Source organism: Eublepharis macularius, chromosome 2 (genome assembly GCF_028583425.1).
Source record: "Eublepharis macularius isolate TG4126 chromosome 2, MPM_Emac_v1.0, whole genome shotgun sequence".
In the NCBI taxonomy this organism is placed as follows: Eukaryota; Metazoa; Chordata; class Lepidosauria; order Squamata; family Eublepharidae; genus Eublepharis; species Eublepharis macularius.
In genome coordinates, this window is record NC_072791.1 from 148,811,710 (window position 1) to 148,831,063 (window position 19,354).

General features: G+C 44.8%; 1 protein-coding gene across 2 annotated transcripts in view; it reads right to left on the bottom strand.

The window, feature by feature from the left end:
* Positions 1-2,742: 2,742 nt before the first annotated feature.
* The window catches only part of ZDHHC5 (zinc finger DHHC-type palmitoyltransferase 5), a 93,799-nt gene continuing 77,187 nt past the window's right edge, over positions 2,743-19,354 (bottom strand). Inside the window, exons 1-9 of one of the 2 annotated variants that reach the window (XM_054971518.1) lie at positions 16,838-16,913; positions 15,637-15,809; positions 15,384-15,486; positions 15,218-15,309; positions 8,876-9,008; positions 8,355-8,478; positions 7,263-7,375; positions 5,361-6,250; positions 2,743-4,480 (exon numbers count right to left, since the gene is read on the bottom strand). In XM_054971518.1, coding sequence (XP_054827493.1) covers positions 4,315-4,480; positions 5,361-6,250; positions 7,263-7,375; positions 8,355-8,478; positions 8,876-9,008; positions 15,218-15,309; positions 15,384-15,486; positions 15,637-15,809; positions 16,838-16,852 — 1,809 coding nt within the window. In that variant the 5' untranslated portion in view covers positions 16,853-16,913 and the 3' untranslated portion in view covers positions 2,743-4,314. Of the gene's footprint in view, positions 4,481-5,360; positions 6,251-7,262; positions 7,376-8,354; positions 8,479-8,875; positions 9,009-15,217; positions 15,310-15,383; positions 15,487-15,636; positions 15,810-16,837; positions 16,914-19,354 lie in introns of those variants that run through there. The other variant, XM_054971517.1, reaches the window with a different exon arrangement.

A 19,354-nucleotide genomic window follows, 5' to 3' on the forward strand; every position in this document is an offset into this window, starting at 1 on the left:
GTGACATAGTTTGGATGGATATATTCACATGTTCTAGAAGAAGGTCAAAGAGGTATTTCCAGTTCGAAGCCTTTGGGTAAGTTGTGCCCAGTGGTAAAGGGAAGGCTGTTGGTACAGCTGATGTGGTATCAGATGAATCGGAACTGAAGGGCGTTGAATTGTGCTTGGGTTCAGAGACAAATGAGAATGGAAGTCTTCAGAAGACTTCACCCTCCTCCTCACGTTGCAGTGAGGGGGTGGGTGGAGGTGATGGAGTGAGGGGTGTTGTAAGGATCTCCTCTTCAACAATGGGAGATGGAGTAGACGTCGGAGAGTGGTGATGGTGGTGATGTGTAGGGATGGAAGCTCTTTCACCCCGGTCCGGAGATTTACATTTCTTCGGATCTGACTTCTTCGCACAGTTGGCAGGTGCTGAGGTGTGTAGTGAAATATCATTTGGAATGGAGGGAACTGGAGATCAGTTTTGTGCTGGATCCAGAGTGCATCAAGGAGGTTCACTTCGATCATGGCTTCGGTTCCTACTCAGCGGATGGTATTGCCGTCGGTCTCTTGGAACCTTTTAGGGACATTTCCCTTAGTCCTCCTTTAGATGAGTAGCACAGTTGTTTCTGGCCTTTGGTGTAAAGCTTTTGCAGTGCCGACAGACCATGTTATGGGTCTCACCCAGGCAGAGGTCATGCTCATCTGAATGAGGCATTTTCACGTTACATCATGTACACTTTTTAAATAACACCTTGTGAGACATCTTCCAGCGAACAACGATTGTAGATTAAACTGATCGGAAAGAACACTCTGAAAGACTGGCTTATACTACATTGGAATTGGATGGTCTAGCTGTTTTGCTGCTACAAACTAACACGGCAAACTCCTTTGAAGCCTCACACAGGCCAACTGATCTCCACACCAAAAGGAGATGTTTACATTTACTAGCAAAGGAATGTTTTGGTTGCATCCTCCCTCTCCCCCTCTAATTGCATCTTGTCTCTCCTCCCCCCTCCTCTTCTATATTTGACCAGTTTCTGTACCATGCATCTGACAAAGAGAACTTGATTCTCGAAAGCTTATGCTACGATAAAATTGGTTAGTCTTAAAGGTGCTACTGAACTCTTTTTGATTCTGAAAGAGGAGAAACAGGAAGAACCTTTCACAGCGGCTGCAAGAAAGGAACTGAGGGAAGAGTTGCTGCTCTGCCCAACAACATTGCATTCGGTGGGAAACTGCTGCACATGTGTGGAGCTGGGGACAGGAGCACCCTCTACTGTTTGAGAGCTTGAGAATCTTTTCCAGCAGCCAGCCTGCGCAGCCCGTGTGGACTCTACTGAAGACCGATGACAAACTGCCTATTTATATCTCTGTGTGTGTGTTTTGATTTTTTTATTATAAGGTATTTTGAGGGCTTGGTATAAATTTGAAAACAAATATTTGGTTGATCAGAGAATAGAAATATTATTTTCTCATTGAACTTCAGCCGCTAGGGAGCAAGGAGATGAGAAAAATTAAGTCATACTTCTGTAATTCACTCAGAGTATTATTCAAGGATCCTCGGTATTGGGCACTGAAGTCTTTGCTTTGCCTGACACACCCTGGAGAGTTGCTGACAATACTGAGCTCAATGGCCCATTGGCCTGACTTAGCATAAAAGAGTTTCTGATATTAAACTATTAGCATAAAACAGTTTCTGACATTAAACTATTCATCAGTACACTTTTTTTAAAAAATAGAACATTTCTAACTAGAAGTGAACTCCTAGAACATTCATGAGAAAATAAAATTTAGCTATGTAACCATACAATGAAGCTTAGAAAGTTGACCTTGGGGCTTCAGGTTACATTTTCCTCCTTCCTTTATTGCATCAGAGAAAAGTGCCCTTAGAGATGAGCTCTAAGCTAAACAATAATCTCATCTACACGTGGTGCTTCGGTAATCTTACATCTAGATTAGCACAATTTGCTTCATATGGGGTTGCCCTTGAAGACTGTTCAGAAGCTACAACTGGTACACAAGAATGTAAGCCTACTGCATTAGTCTGCTTTTGCAAACAACATAGGAACATCTTTCAGATTTGCTTTTGACAGTTGATAAATATGGACTCCTTCACAATGGGTTTTGCTCTCTCTTACAATTCTTGACTTACATCATTTGATGCTTATTCATTCCAGCTGCGAGCCAGTGAATGATTTGCAGAGGTGGAAGGATTTTTTTTCTCACCTCCACATACTCATTGCAGCCCAGAATGCTTGCCTCTGCTGCTCATGGGGGTACCCTCTCTTCAAGAAGCAATATTACTTTTGGCTGCAGCAGGATGGGGGAGACAACAAAGTCCTGCTCCACAGGCAAAAATCGTTCAACCTGTGGAAATGATATGTGGAATCCAATGCAATTTTACTTTGGGATGAGGGGGACTTGAAGTCTACTGCTTTCTGCCAGTGTTGCTTGAAAATGTTCATTCTAGGCATAACTACTGAGTTCAAAAGTTACCAGCAATGGAATCGGTACTCTATGAAAAGATTAATAATGATATCTTCTGTTATTGAGGTTCAGAATGAAGGAAGGAATGCTCTTCACTTACCTTTGGGAAAAAACCTTTGAAGTTAAGTGTTAGGCATCAGTACATTGCCCATAGTGTCATCTAAAAGGCTGTATTGGTCAGCACTGCAAGACCACACTAAAGGACAACCACCAGAACCTATGTCATCCCCAAGATAACAAAATAAGAACTACACAAGTATGGAGGGAGTGGCTCATTATATTTTTATTCCTCATTTTAAAATGGCTAATCATAATAAAAATAAAAGTGTGGCTCTGTGGAGAGCACAGTAAAGATATTGCCATAGAGAAAGAGTCAGTAGTGCCTAGAAACTGTTGGATTCCTGGGTTGCTGTATTTTTTTTTTTAATTTCATGGGTAGAGAGAGATTTTTGGCATATGAAAAAAATAGTGTGTTTTTTATTTCAAGGGTAGAGAGATATTTTTGGCATATGGAAAAATATTGCTTTTTGGTTTTCTGTTTTTTCCTCTTCTTTCTCTTGCCCAGTTTGGAAATCACTGACACCGCAAGAAATCAACACGGAGCAATTCATACAAGCAATGTAAAAAAAAAAGCAGGAATACCACCTGGGAGAGGGATTTACTAAATACAAGTGATATCTCCATGTCAGGGACCCAGCCCCAATTCCAATGCCTCCCTCCTTCCTCAGCACAATACCCCAAGCCCTAATACACACCCAACACCTTGCATGCTGCTCTGCCTAGCTTACTGTGGATGATGTGTTCACTTAGAAGTTTTCTAGAAGTCTAAGCCTGTCCGGAAGCCAGAAACGCAGATCTTCATAATCTCTCCTTGTTTTCCTGAACCCTCCAAGTCCCTCAAGAAAGGAAGGATCTACCCCTGGGGAAGTTCCAGAAGGATACAGCCTGGGCATACAGATAAAAGAAAGTTGATGGACTTCATCCTTCCCCTCCATGTCCTGAATGGACGAGCCAATAGGTGGGTAAACAAGCCAGGATCATGCCCAGCTGGTAGAGGAAAGGCAGGCTACAGTCACTAAGATAACCAGGCAGAGAGCAATGGTCAAATATCATATTGAACTAGACGCGGCTGTTTTACAGGGATGTCTTAATCCTCTAGGCTGCCTGGCCCAGAAAGCAAATGACTGGTCTGATACAATCATTCAGACACTTTTGAACTTAAATGCTTTATACATGTCTCCTCAGGCCCTGTTAATGAGCTCTGCCTGGGTCTGCCTCCCTCAATATGGGTAGATATATAATTTCTTTTTTATATTTATATTTATATATAGATATTTATATATACACACACCCAGTAACTCAGAAGAGGAAAAAAATAGAATCCGTAACAATAATAAAAAAAATTTAAAAATGATCCACTCCTACTGCATTAGGTGAGCGATTGCACGAGGTCCACTACTGAATGTCCCGTTGGTGGTAGTGGGGCAGGCTACAGCTTGCACCTTCTCCCACAGAGGAGAGCTGACCACAAGCATCTCTCCCCACCCCCCTTCTCTCTCGGCAGTGTATGCTACAAATTGCAGTCTCTTGGCTGGTTGAGAGGAAGAGAGCAGACTGAGGAGCAGGCTGAGATCCTGCTGTAGTGTTTAGGGACTCTCCCAATCCCAGGTATTTTAATTTAAAAAGGTAATTGTCCCTGCCAGTTTCCACATCCCCCAAAACTGAATTTGTTAAAAAAACGAGTCCATGCACGTGATGGGGTAACCGTTTGCTGAGCATATCCCCTCACCAGGGACAGTGCATTTTGGAATCAGCCAGGGAGATGACACTGGGAAGATCTCCTCCTCATACAGAAATCTCATACGTAGTCCCACCCACTCCAGAGACCTTCTTGACTCCTCCACGAGTGGGGCTGCTGAGAGGTGGCTGGCCTGGGGTGGGCGTGGTTGAACCCAGGCTCTTGGGCTGTCCATTGGACTTGCTGTAGGAGGGTCTCATCTGCACCTCGTCTCTGGGAAAAGGAAGGACATAAGGGTGTCAGGAAGTGACCATTCACTCAATGGCAATGGAAATGGACAGTGTCACACTCTCAGATAGGGGAAGGAAAGGAAAGCTGGGGAAATAGCTTGCACTGCCGGGGGTTGTGGAAGGGAAGAGAGCCGTGGCTTGTCAATATCTACAGAGCAGTGGGGTACTACCAACATAGCACCAGCAAGGTGCACCCACAAATTCACTAGATTGGTCTAGATCTGTCTACACATGCAGCATCATTAAGGAAGAATGCCACATGTAGCCAATACAGCACTCACCGGAAGGAATTAAAGGGAAGAAGGTGTTTGACAAAAGAAAAAAACTCCCAAGGATAAGTGACAGATGGTTCATGTTTCCACCATCTTCAGAAGGACAGATGATTTCTCACAGCCCTTTTTCTGATGATGGGCCAATGTGTCTCATGCACAAAGTCAACACAGGGAAGAGAAACATAAACTGAAGGAAGGTATGTAAGCAGGCATTATGTATATAATACAGGGAACTCATATGGAAGCCAATGGCCACTTTGCAACTAAGGGAAACAGGAAAAGGAAGACCCTCAAACCCACACACCTCACAAAAAGGAAGGTGATATTATGGGATTTTACTGTATTCTATAGTGAAGGGAGCGGCAGATGGGCTGGCCCACGCACCAGAGGGAGGAAAGGAAAGAAGGGGCAGACGAGAGCAGGTACTATCTGTAGATCATCCCGGGCCACTCCTTTCAGATGCTGTTGAAAGGAAACAAAAATGCTTTGGGGTCCTTGGTCAGAGCAGTAATGGGGCCAGGCTGAACGTAGCGCATCCTTCACCAAGTCAAAGAACACTTAAAGCGTGAGGCAGGTGTCACTTGTACTTACTTTGGCGCCAGTAAAGGCTGCAAGGCCACCTCCTCAGTCTCTGGGACGATGGCTTGGGGTGACTGTTTTTGGCTGCTGTAAGACACAGATTTGCCCAAGTGGGGGGCCGCAGGCTGGTCTGGTGAACCCAGTGAGCGCATTCTGAGTGCATGTGATGGTTCTGGTTTACCAAAGCGAGGCGGCACTGGGCGGGTGAGTGGGTTCTTGCCAAGAGGCGAACGCTTTGAATCGTCCGAGGAGGAGCTGGTACGTGGGGCATTGCTGGAGCCTGGTGTGGACTGGATGCCCGAGTCCCCTAGCCCTGTATCCTCCTCTCTGGCCAGAGGTGGTGGTGTGGGTGACTGCTGCAGTAGTTTCTCCCTCTCCTGCATGGAGGCCACAATGTGGCGCGAGAGATTGTCATAGCGGACAGGTGAAGGATCACGGGTTGGCTGGTGCTTAGGTGAGCCAGAGCTTGGGAACCGACTGTGCAGGTCAGCCTCCCGCTGCTGAGCAATACGGGCTGAAAGGAAGGGAGAAGTATAACCCATGGGAGTGTCTGGCTCTGGGCCTGCCTGCACTGACTCAAAGTCAGGGCTATCAGAGGGTGTGAGAAGGCTGTCATATGACAAACTCCCATTGCGTGTCTGGTTAACCAAACTCTTGTAGGATGTTGATGTGGTACCCTCAGAACGGATTGACTGAAGATGGCCTAATTCAAAGCCCGTGCCTTGGGCAGACTTGAGGCTGGAAGAGCGGGAGCCACTGGAGAGAGGATCAAAATGGAAACTCTTGCCAAATGTGGGAGACCGAAAGCTTTCTGGCTCAAGACTTGGCTCAGAGCGGTAGCTGGGATTTCGGCTGCTCTCAGCTATGGAGGTAGGCTCCTTCAGGCTGTCTCCTCGGTTTAGCTGCAGTATAGAGAAACAGATTAGATATTTGCAAGTCTCCTGTGTTATGGATAATAATTCAAACATATAGGGTCCCTTGTGGAGTTTATTCTTTCAAAGCACACTACAAACATGCACCTGAGCTTACTGCAAGTAATCGGGGGGTTACTGCAAACCCCCCGATTTCTCAGTATGAAAAGAACACTGCAAATGCACTGTAAATACAATTATGCAAGTTACATAATCTGAGAGCCAGTGTGAAGCAGTACACAGAGATTTGCCTTGAACCAGAGAAACTCAAGTCAACTCCATGCTCATCTGTGAAGCTCACTAGTGACCTTGTCCCACTCATTCAGGCCTAGTCTACTCAAGCAACAGAAAACAGTGGCAGAGCTAGGTGAATGAAATGTACCAGCTCAGACTGCAGATGAGGGATTACATTTTTCAAAGTATAGTGAAAAAAATAGCACAGCATAGAATATCTCTCCATGATGTACCAATGTTTTATTTGTAGCAAGTTTCTATAGGTGACACATTAAAAAGGTGACTTTCCCTACATCTGAAAGGGTACAATCCATTTCCCCCCTCAGAATTTATCCACCATTTTTCTGCAGTGTAGACCAGGCCCTCTTAGTCAGTGTGCACCTTACTAGGTTGTTAAGAAAATAAAATATAGCAGCCCCACGTACACCACAGAGCAAGATACAAATGTAAAGAATACACATTCATAGGACAAGACAAGGAGCTGTGAAGGGTGAAAATGGTTCATAAGAGCCCTCTTCACATACAAAATCTAGGACTAGGGTCTTTAACAGACTTGTGATGTTTTCACGAATGCCCTTTTCAAACAGTAGCGAAGACTAGTATTCTCAGCATATACATATGGAATACATATTCTATATAACAAGCCAGAGTTCTTGATTATAGAGGATTAAGCACATTGACCAAGCTACATCAGTGTGAATGCTACTTTTTACTCCTCATCTGCAGTTATCCCAACCTTTCATTCTAAACAAGTGTAAAGTTTCATTACCTTGGCACTGGTGGAGTGAGGCATTGCAGCTGACGAACTGCTGCTGCTATAGCCTGGTCGGTATTTATACATGGTTGGAGTCTGAGGGCTGTCCTTGCCTAGCAAGCTGCTGTCTGCAGAGAGCAGGAACAGATATACTCAAGCAATGTTATATGCTGCCCTGTGACATTTTCCCCAGCAGGTTCCAAAAGCCTCTCTAGAACACCTTACCAAAGTTTCACATATGGTAAGTGATGGGTCCCTAAGAACCAGACAAAAACCTCAGGCAGGTGAACACACCATGGAGGTCTAGGACTCAATCAGGAAGTAAGGAGTGTATCACAGGGAGGAGTTGAAATGGAGCAAGAGGAACATTTCCCCAACAATAAAATCACACATGTAGATTCCAGCATCTGCATGCAAGCCTAGCCAGACCTGGCATTTGGGGTTCAGTAGTGAGTACTTGTAAGCTGAAGTACAGCATTGATCAGTGAACGCTAATGTTAAAACTAAAAGAAGAACACTGAGCACTCCACATATCACATTTTCTTTCAGGGTGCTGCTCCAACTGGAAACACTAGAACCACAGTAAAAATTAACCAGGTATCACACCCGCAAATGTGAAGTGACACTAGCCTTTTATGTCTTACCAGCTCAGACAGCAGAACAAAGCCTCCTCTGGTAGCCCTATAACCCACCCACCCCCCTCAACATACAGTCAACTTCCATCCCCAAGCCCTGACAGCTCTTGGCAGTCTTCATGCCTGAAAAAGAGCTGAAGTTGGGGATTTTAAATCCACACAACTTTTTTAGAGTGTAACTTAGCTACCAATATAGAACCTGCTCCAATAACCCACTTGAAGCTTTCCTTAAAGGGAAGACAGGCAGCTTATTGAACAATTTCTACTTCAGTACCATCCTAACAGCAACTCATATGACCTAATGATTATTTCCAAAGCTAATTCAGCTGTCACTGGAGTTTGTCAACAGTTCAGAGCTACCTGGTACGGTAGTCATGAACTGCAGCCCTCATGGCAGATTATTTACTTTATTTATAGTCTGCCTAGTGCACAGTTCTTTACATTCCTTGTCTGCCTGACATGCTCTTCTTACCCTCATTGGTGGCCAGGGTTAAATGTGTCCTCAGGCCTGTGTAGCGGCTGAGGTCTGGCTTGGGTGGGGGTGGTGGCTCAGCATCAGCAGACTGGCTTTCCGTCACTTCAAGGCTTCCTTTAGACTGAAGAGACAAAGTGCAGAGAAGCAATCAGAAGGATAAGGCAGAACCCTAAGTCCTGAACATTGCCCCCAACTGGAAAAAGGAGCAAGTAATATCAGAAGGACTTGCAGCCACCTAGCATTTCTATTAGTGATTGTAGACTGTGCATGCCTCAGCTGCTGGATGAGGAGAGAAAGGACAAGTCAAAATTACCTAAGACACACAGGAAGCCACTCCTATGTAGCACTAGCCACATGGGAAAGAGGGAGAACTTCACTCACCCAGGAGAATACAAGGAGTGATAACATGGAGGAAGGATGTTTAAGAAACTCATTTGGTCCCTACTCACATGCATAGCTGCATCATCAGGGTTTTGCAAAAGGCCACTGCTTGGGCAACATCTTCATGTCCTCCTTACCTTTGTTCTCTTCAGCTCAGCCTGGATACCATTGTCCATGATCTTTACAGCAATCTGCCCATCTGATATTTCTGGCCGCAGGAATGGTGGCCTCACTAATACAGTCTGCTCTGGCTTTGGCCGTCCAAGGTATCTAGTGGAGCATAGAAATAACAGAGGTAACACACTCCTAGACTGAAGTTAGCAGGGAGAACCAGTAGTGGTATAGTGGCTGGTGTCAGACTAGGATCTAGGAGACCCAGTTTCAAATCCACACTCTGCTATGGAAGGTTTCTCGGGGACCTTGGACCACACTTTCACAGGGTTGCTGTGAGGATAAAATGGAGGAGAAGAGAATAATATAAGCTGCTTTGGGTCTCCCCTGGGGAGAAAGGCAGGATATACATGAAGTAAATAAATAAACAGGGATGTCAACAGGAACAGTGTCTCTTACAAGCATGTTGCGATCTTAATGGATATTTTTACTTGAACCAGCAGGACTACGTAAAAATGTCTGGGGCATGAGCTTTCTTGAGTAAGAAGTCCTCCTTGCTTCATGATCTAAGATGTGTTATTCACAAGACTTCTACTTGGTATGAAAGAATCCCACAGACACCTGTGATTTCATAGCAAATGCAGTTGTGCCCCACCCAGCTATGCAGAAAACAATCTGTTAAAATACTGTATTTTTGTCTTTTGGTTTCTCTGGATAAGAAGTTAAGATTAAACACTGAAATTAGCATGTTGTGTTTCAAGGATGCAAGTGAAAGGAGCCAATACACAGTTGGAAAAACTTGAGTATACCATAGAAAAGGCAGTAATTATTGAAATACTTTAGTAACTCTGAAGAGTGCCAGCCTCCAGAAACCTCTATAAGAAGCAAGTGCCAAGTCATGGAATTGTGAATGTAATCTGCCCTCTCTCATACTCATTCATGTAATTAAACGTAAACAGCTTTTTCACACCAGCAGCCTGTTCACACTTTTAGGCAGCTGTGAAGGGTATATAACACGTAACAGATCACAGAAGGAAAAGGTAGTGTTACTAAATTCTGACTTGTAGGAGTGCAGACATGCAGTGCGCAGAAAAGAAACCTACAAAACTCAAGTGCAAATGCACATTAAGCATATATTCATCTCTACAGTAAAATCCTACTATAAAGAATATTTACCATCTTAACTCAAAAACAAGACAATATTTTTTACTTGGGGGCTTTAAAGGAGGGTCTTCAACTCACAGACAAATTTACTAGCATGTAAAGTTCATCCCATTCTATTACTTGAAGGCTGTACTGGGGCAGAGGAGCTGCCATTCCCACAGCTTGCAGAGAGCAGCAAGAAGGTAGGCCTTCCATTAGCTGGGTCTTGCAGGCTGGAAGCACTGCTGGGTGCACTCTCTCCCCCTCTACACTTTGTGGTCAACCAGAATGCATGGAGAAAGACAAGCCAGCCATTATTTTGGGGAGGAGGTTTGAAGCAGCCCACACGTACAGAGAGAGCCCTTCTTTGGTCTGGGTGAATGGGAAGGAACTAGTTGAGAGAAGGTCCACATATGTTACAGGCACAGAGGGATGGGGTGAGGGAACAGCAAAATGGCACTGCCTTATACCCACCCAGAAACCCATGCAGAACCACCACAAGCATCAGCAGCCCCAAGAAAAGTTGAGCCCCACAAAGGCTCTCACATTGGTCAACGGACAGAACCAAGCTGAAGAGCCAGGTGCTTGGGTCCATATCCAGTAGAGGAATTGCAGTACCTGACAAGCACTGTTTTTCTCAGGGCTGCACTCTGAATTGTGAGGGGCAAGAGAAGGAGGAGGAGGCAGTGACAAGAGGGGTCAAGGGTAGGAAGGGTGATGGGAAGAGAATGGCATTCCATACTGGCTGGATCACCTCTTTTTTGAGGAGTCATCTGCTTTTATGTATTGGCTTCTCTTTTTAGGGGGGTTATTTTATATCCAGGGCCATCTTCCTTTCAAATAAATACAGTATCAATATTTCAGTCTACACAGTTTATGCTGAAGTGTTTATAAAAGGATACCAGAAGGTCTTCTACTAGTATTGTAATTTGCCTTTCACTGGCAAACTGCCCAAATGGCAAGCTGCACAATACTACTGCAGCACACTCACACCCCTTTCTCTACTTTCAGGGTACAACTGTTTAAGGCTACACAAGAAAAAGGTGAACCGCATATTAAGTTGCCTCAGTGCTGCCCTTGAGGGGAAATTAGGACTGCTGACATGCCATCTAGTTTAAGCAATATGACTCTGAAAATCAGGGCTTGGCAAGTTGCCACAGGTGTCATCCAGAGACCCATCTAGGTGACCTTTTACTTTTCCTTTGTCTACTAAACTATCTGTTCTCTGCAGCTGGGAAATTTATCTCTATATCCTGCCAGAGGATGGAGAATACAAGGGGATCCATTGCTACTGGAATTACCCTTGACCACTCAGGCTCAAGTTAAGCAGCAGTCCCTGTGTTTGGTTTCCTTGCTACTGGGGAAGAGGAGGTGGCAACCACCATAAAATTAAGTTAGTTGCAAGTGTGACATATCAGTTGCATGTTAGTAGTAACATCTTATCAAAGATACAATTATACTCAATTCTTCACATTATATTTGATTAGTGAAGGAGAATGCTAACAGAATTGGCATTATCTGGCACACAGACTCTTTCCAAACTTCCTCAGGACTTTCAGTACCTGATGGCTATTATACACTATGCTTGGATAGCACTTTTAACACATATCTCCTTGCTACATGCCATATATCTAGCAGAGCTACGTTCAGGCTTCATTCAGACATCAAACACCTGGTTTATTACCATACCCATGAGGTTTCTCCTAGAAACTGGTTACTGAAATGAAACCAACACCAATTTGCTAACGTTCTTGCATTCAGAGTCTGAGCCAAGACTTGAAAGCCTGAAGTCTTCAATGGCACTCCATCTACAGGATGGAGAAGGGAGGGAACGTGACAATAAACTAGTTTCGTGCTCAGCACAAACTCTGGGTTGTTATTGTGATGTCTGAATAGAGCCATTTAAAAATCTGCCCTTCAGTAAGCTACTAGTAAACAAGACAATGAACCACAGTATCTGCGAAAGCACAAACATGGACACACACACACTTGCTCTCTTTGGAAAGAATGACTTGAAAACTAACTACTAGAGATGGGTATGAACCAGAAAAAAACTGAACTTTGAGATTCGTGGTTTGGCCTGTTTGACAAACTACGAACCACGAATTTTTACGAACTTGCCTGTTTCACAAATCGGTTCATTTGGTTTGTCAGATCCCAGGGCCCTAGAACAGCCCCTTCACACTCAGAGATGCTATACTTGCAGGGAGTCTTCAGAAGGCTCTCCTCCAGCCACCGTCAAAGTTTTACGAAGACTGCAATACAGATCTTCGAATTATAGACCCCCAAAGCCAGTGCTCCCAGGAAAGTCCCTTTGGATATAATTGGAGCTATCAATGGCTCCATTTAAAGGCACTGCAGGCAGCACCAAAAAGTTATAGGAAGGACTTAGAGAATCTTCATCTGACAACAACAAGAGTGCGATGCACCAAAGAAGTGCACAATAAGAGAGAGAGCAAACAGAAGAGTGAGGAACCCACTAAGCTGGGCCCCGGAGCCAGGCAGTGGCCCTGAGTCTCGGCTGGGGGGAGAGTCCCAAAACCACCACACAGACACCTGCCCAGGCAGGACAGGTGCACAAAATAAAACCAAAGGAAACAACAAGAGTATGAGCCCTCAAAAGAGCAGAGAAAGAATTAAGAAGAAACAAAGACAAGCAACAAAAAGGGGGGTGGAAATGTCAGTCAAGCTAGGCCCCAGAGCCGGGCAAAGGCCTGAGATTAGGGTGGGGGTGGGTGGAGGGGAAAAAGGCACCCTCACATAAAGACCTTCCCAGCAAGGACAAGTGAGGAAAATTAGAAAGAGGCTTTTCAGTCTCTTTTTCAAGCAGCAAATCCAGCCCAAAGCTCCCAACTCCACTCTCTCGCACTCCAAATTCCAGCAACAGTTCCTCTCTCCCTCTGTCTACTGGAACTGAAAGCATGAGGCAGAGAGCTGTGCTTTATAATAAGAAACGCTCACACAGAGCAAAACAGGAGCTCTCTGGTTGGCAGACTGACCTGCCTAACAGGGTTTGGAGGGATGAGATTGGTGTTCCCATGGTTACTGTAGGCCCATCTTCTCAATGGCCTAAGGGATTAATCCCCCTGCTCCTTGCTGTATAGGGCAGAATGGGAGCTCTCCAGTTGGCAGGGAGAGCTGCCTATCAAAGTTTGTGACCTAAGATTGGGAGCAACAAAAGATCTAGCCTCCATTGCCTGGGGAATCAATGGATCAGCGCTAGGCTGTCTGGAGTCATGGATTGATTACGAATCAAACGAACCAGCAAAAAAAAGTCGTGGAGTTCGTGAAAACTCGTTGTTTTACCGAACTATGAACCAGCCGATTCGTCATGAAATTTGATTTGTAATTAGGTTCGTGTCCACCTCTACTAACTACACTTTTCACTTATGGAAGACACTGAAGCAAGGTGCGGGGAGAACTCTTCTGCCAATTCCCCACGATCAAAAATTCCTCACACTGTTCTGGAGTCTCCCAGAACAATGTGTTCCTCACATTGTTCTGGGAGGGGTGCATGGCAGGCTGCACCAGAAGGTGGAAGCTTGGAAAATGTTCTTCTGCAAGTGCTGCTGTGTTCACATAGCACATGCCTATGGAAAGCAAAATGACTAGCTTCATTGAGTCAGGCTGAGCAATTCCAATCCTTGTCAAAGACACCTTAAACAGAAGAGAAGCACTACAAAAATATGGCATATCAACACTAAGAACACTTCTCTCTGACTAATTAAATCATCTTCTTTAGCTAAAGCAATTAAAAAAAACTATAAACTGGTAATGCATACATTAAATTTTTAAAAATATGAACCACAATTACTATCTGAAGCAGCTTCCAGGCTAGAAAAAGAGTTTCAGAGAGAAGCTAAGATATCATTAACGATGGCATTTTAAACAAGTGAAAAACCATCTCTGATAAAAGGAAGGTTATAAGCTCTATATATATTTATTTCTTTGGTTCAGTAGTCACTGCAATCTTCTGTGATCATGCAACGGCAAAGAAATGGGTTAAGTATCAGGTTCATCTGTTTGGTAGTTATTGTCTCATGTACAGGAAATGAAAAGATGACCAATACTTGTCTATAGTAACACAGTTTACACCAGACTCCTTCAGCTGGAGGAAAGCTTCAAACTTTGCCAAGCAAGGCAGTAGGATAAAAGCCATTATCTTTTTGTTGAAATCTCAATTTAAAAGGCTGTTCCTTTTTCTGTGTCAGAATTTGAAAAGAAAGGTTAAGATATTGCAGAATATTGTTAGATGTGATCATGATTAATGAAGAATTTATATTCATGCAGAGTTCTGTCCTCACTAATCAAACAAAGGTGGGAAAAACACAAACGCATTTGTTGTAAGGGGAGGGAGAAATCATTGAAATCATCACACACTTAATCAGTGATTAACAGGCCTTGTCCATCACCCCAAGCAGGAGTACAGTGTTCAATGTTTAAGACTTTCCCTAATAAACAGGATGCTGAGAGAGCTAACACTACCCATCATCGCTTCTGAGGAACATATACTTTAGGTGAATAATACAAATGGAAGGACTCCTCTTCCACAAAAAAGGACTGCACCCATTAGCATTTAAAGGAACCCAGAGTATCATGAGCCTTAAGATAACTTTCACATTCATTCAATAGTATTCATGCATGATTCTCGAAAGCTTATGCTACAATAAAGTTGGTTAGTCTTAAAGGTGCTACTGGACTCTTTTTGATTTTACATATGCATCCACTCCCTTGAATTCAATCTCTGAAAGAGAAATCTGAAGCTGTGGTGTCAGTTCCTTTAGACCTAATTGCCTAAGAGCACAAGAAGGGCCCTGCTGGATCAAACCAATGGTCCATCTAGTCTAGCATCCTCTCACACAATGGCTAATCAGTTACACTGGAGGGCAAACAACAAGTCATAAAGGCTGAGGCCTTCCCCTGATGTTGCTTCCTGACATTGGTATTCAGAGGTCTACTGCCTCTGAATGTGGAAGTTCCCTTTAGTTACCATGGCTAGTAGCTGCTGACAGACCTATCCTCCACATCTCTCTTTAGTACCCTTTTAAAGCCATCAGTACTTTCTCTATTGCTTGTTATACAGTAACACTTCCCCACTGAAGCATTCGTAACTGCCTCTGAGTATTATTCATCACCTTTCCATCCTTTTACAGGCCATCCTCCCCAAGAAATTAGAACCATAAAGAATAGTGCTGCTACAACTTTATTGTTTGGGTCATAATTACCTGGGTGCCGGGGAGCTGCAGAGAACACGACTGACATTCTTACAGCAACCATTGGTAAATGGGTTTACTCCACCCCGAAATTTGCCCGTAACCTACCAAGACAAAGATTTGGTCAGGGGAACCATGGTACAATGAATCAAGATGGGATAGTGTGAAAAATACATACCTGTTCATTAGTCGTGCGACCCCTAGCTACCAACACTACATGGAATCCTGTAAGGCCAGCCACAGGAATGAAAAACAAGCCAGCCACACACATCACAGCCATACTGTCAAAGGAAACACAGTTAAGGACCATCATGTAATGTTCTGGGATGCCTTTTCTCAACATAGTAATAATCTGGCATTCTGTCTAAGGGAACACATCAATTCCCATCTTTATTAAGGAACTTCTTGTACTCCAGACAAATAAAGGATACGTGACAGCCATGCGGATCCCAGAGAGCTCTTCTACTTGATACAGAACATACAGTAAGCCAAAGCCAAATACACCCATAATATGTGCTGTCAGTGAGAGCAGAAACAGGAAGAAATAGCGGTAATTGCGCCGTCCAATGCAGTTGTTCACCCAAGGACAGTGATGGTCAAACTCCTACAAGTGAAAACAAACACAGAAAACTGAATTAGGTACTTCATGTCTAAGAGAATACAGTAGCAGTGTCTAATACCTGCAGAGCCACTTGGCTCCAGAACATCATCTTATTTCCAGCTTTCACCCCACTAAAATTTGACACAGCACATCCCCTCTGCCTCTTCAGTAGATTATTAACAAACTCTTCTCTGAGAAACACATTCCCATACCACAGGACAAGATGCAGCTCAGTAACAACAAGGACAGGCAGAAGATATGTTGTGGTTGGCTAGAAGTACTCCACAAATGCCCCACAACCATTTTACCTCATTGCCCCGCCTCACTTTTACTTCTTTAAAAAGGCATTTTTTGTGTATGAGAATTGTGCTGTACGTGTAATATTTACAATGGCCATCCTCAGCTTCTTGCCTGGGTTCTCCTGTCCCCATGAATAGCAACACTACGGCATCTGGCTGGTGCTTTCATAGCCTTTCACTGTGGGATAGTGGTATGAACTCACTGGTGCTGGTGGTACAAGGGATGGAATGCAACACTCTAGGCTTTGGTGGTTTAGACAGGTGGTAGAGCTTTGGCTGTGCAAGAAACTGTGCGGTGCTCACAGTAGCAAAGGCAACAGCATGGCAATGAATCCACTAGCCTCAGAAAAAACTGTTTCATACCTGTAACTGTTGTTCATCTAGGTCTTCCGTGCAGTAACACATGGGACTGCGCACGCACAGGCCTGCCGATCTCGGAGATTTTTATAGCTCTGAGCCACTAGGGGGCGCCCCAGCCTCTCTGCGCGCATGCGCGGCCGTCTTTTCCCGCTGAAAATGGCTTCTAAGAGGCGGGGAACCCCCGACGTACCCTCAGATCCTCTTCTGCCGCCGACTGCAAGGTAAGTACCAAGAGAATTAGCGGGGAAGGAGGGAGGGTATGTGTTACTGCACGGAAGACCTAGATGAACTACAGTTACAGGTATGAAACACTGTTTTTCATCGGCGGTCTTCCTGTGCAGTCCCACATGGGAGATTACATAGCATAAATACCTGGGTGGTAGGCATAGAGGTATCACGACAGGAATATTGATTGTAGGACCGCTGTTCCCACTGCAGTCTCTTTCCTGTCCAAGGCGTCCGAAGCATAATGCTTCACAAACGTGTCCGCAGACGCCCAAGTCGCTGCTTTGCAGATATCTTGTAACGGCACGCCTCTCAAGAGCACTGCCGAGGATGCTTGAGACCTGGTGGAGTGAGCATGAATCTCCAAGGGACAAGGCAAGTTAACACCCTTGTAACTCAACAAAATAGCCTGTACCACCCAACGGGCCAGTGTCTGAGAGTTAGCCCCTCTTCCCTTTTTAGGGCCTGCAAAACAAACAAAAAGGTGAGAGTCCTTCCGGAAAGGTCTAACCCTGTCTAAAATAAAAAAGGAGAGCTCTACGGACATCTAAGGTATGAAGAGATCTCTCCGCTTCCGAAGTAAAATCTTTAAAGAAAACAGGTAATGAGATTTCCTGTGCTAAATGAAATTTTGACACCACTTTAGGTAGAAACTCAATTTTTGTACGAAGGACCACCTTATCCTGATGAATGCTCAGATAAGGGGGGTCACAGGAGAGGGCTGCTAATTCACCCATCCTCCTGGCAGATGTAACGGCTACCAAGAAGGCTACCTTGAAAGATAACAAACTTAAAGGGCAGGAAGCCAAAGGTTCAAAAGGTTCTGAAAGGAGTCGCGTCAACACTAAAGGCAGCGACCACTGGGGAACCAACACTCTAATTGGGGGAAATAAATTATTAAGCCCCTTCAAAAACAATTTAGAGGTGTAGTGGGAAAATACGGTCTTCCGGTCAATAGGAGGGTGGAAAGCCGAGATAGCGGCCAAGAACACCTTGACCGAAGAATTAGCTAGTCCAGATTGTTTAAGACCCCATAAAAAATCCAAAACCTCAGAGAGGGAGGAAGCTGATGGGTCAATCCCTCTGTCCCTGCACCAAACAGAAAATGTGTTCCATTTCAGGGAATAGGACTGTCTGGTAGACAACCGACGGGCATTCTGGAGGACATTCATCACCTCCGCCGAAAACCCTAGTCCTGGAGGATCAACCATGCCGTCAGTCTGAGTGAATGTACTTTGTGATGAAGCACTCCTCGAAACAACAGGAGATCTGGGCAGTCCAGGAGATGACGCATCCGACTGTGCAGTCTCATAAGGGCATGGAACCATGGCTGTCTCGGCCAATACGGGGCAATCAGAATTCCTGATGCTCTGTCCATCTGGATCTTGGATACTACTCTGGTCAGCAGGGGAACCGGGGGAAACATGTAGAGGAGGGGACCTGACAAACTCAACTGAAAAGCGTCCCCAAGAGACTCGAGGCCGACGCCTCCTCTGGAGCAATACTGGGGAATCTTGTAGTTCTCTTCCGAGGTGAAGAGGTCTAACTCTGGGGTCCCCCAGTCTGTAAAAATAGGATGTAAATATTTAATGTGAAGGGACCACTCATGCGTGTCCGCCGCCAGTCTACTAAGATGATCAGCTGTAATATTCTCTTCCCCTGGGATATGGATAGCTATGAGCCAAATAGAGTGGCCAATCGCCCACTCCCAAATCTTTATGGCCTCCTCACATAAGGGCCTAGACAATGTACCTCCCTGTTTATTCAAATAAAACATGGTTGTGATGTTATCTGTTAAAACTTGAACAATCTTATTGCACACCATTTCGGAGAAAGAAATCAAAGCGTAGTAGACCGCTCTTAACTCAAGGAGGTTAATGTGCTCCTCACTCTCCGACTCATCCCACAACCCGTGGGCATAAGACCCCTGGCAGTGAGCGCCCCACCCTAGGTTAGAGGCATCAGTTGTAACTGTAAGGTCAGGCTGCCTGTAACCAAAGCCTATCCCTTCAAAAAGGATAGAGTCTTGTAGCCACCAGTCCAAGGATGACTGAACTGTGCGAGGGACACTCAATTTTTTGCGTTGAGAGTCCCTTTCCGGACTAAAGGCACTAGCGAACCAACCCTGAAGCGGCCTCATTCGTAACCTCGCTAAAGGTACCACAGCCGTAGTGGTGGCCATGTAGCCCAATAGGACCTGGATAAGCCTGGCAGGTTGAAACCTACACCCTTTAAATTTCCTAATAAGGGCTTTCATTTTACTCGTCCTGTCGGGGGGTAAGAAGCCAGCATTCTGATTCCCATCTATGATGGCTCCAATAAATTGTATGACCTTGGTAGGGGTGAGTGTCGATTTCTTTAAATTCACAAACAGCCCCAACCTTAAGCAGGCAGCCAGAGTGATAGCAATCTGGCGGGAAACATCATCTACAGATTGCCCAACGATGAGCGAGTCATCTAGGTATGGAAAAATACAGCAGCCCTGTGTTCTGAGGTAGGCGATTACCACCGCCACACATTTAGTGAACACCCTAGGGGCTGTGGATAACCCAAACGGGAGGACACGGTATTGGAACACTTGGGCACCATAAGTGAAACGCAGAAACTTCCTGTGATCAGGAAATATAGAGACATGAAAATATGCGTCTTTTAAATCTAATACCC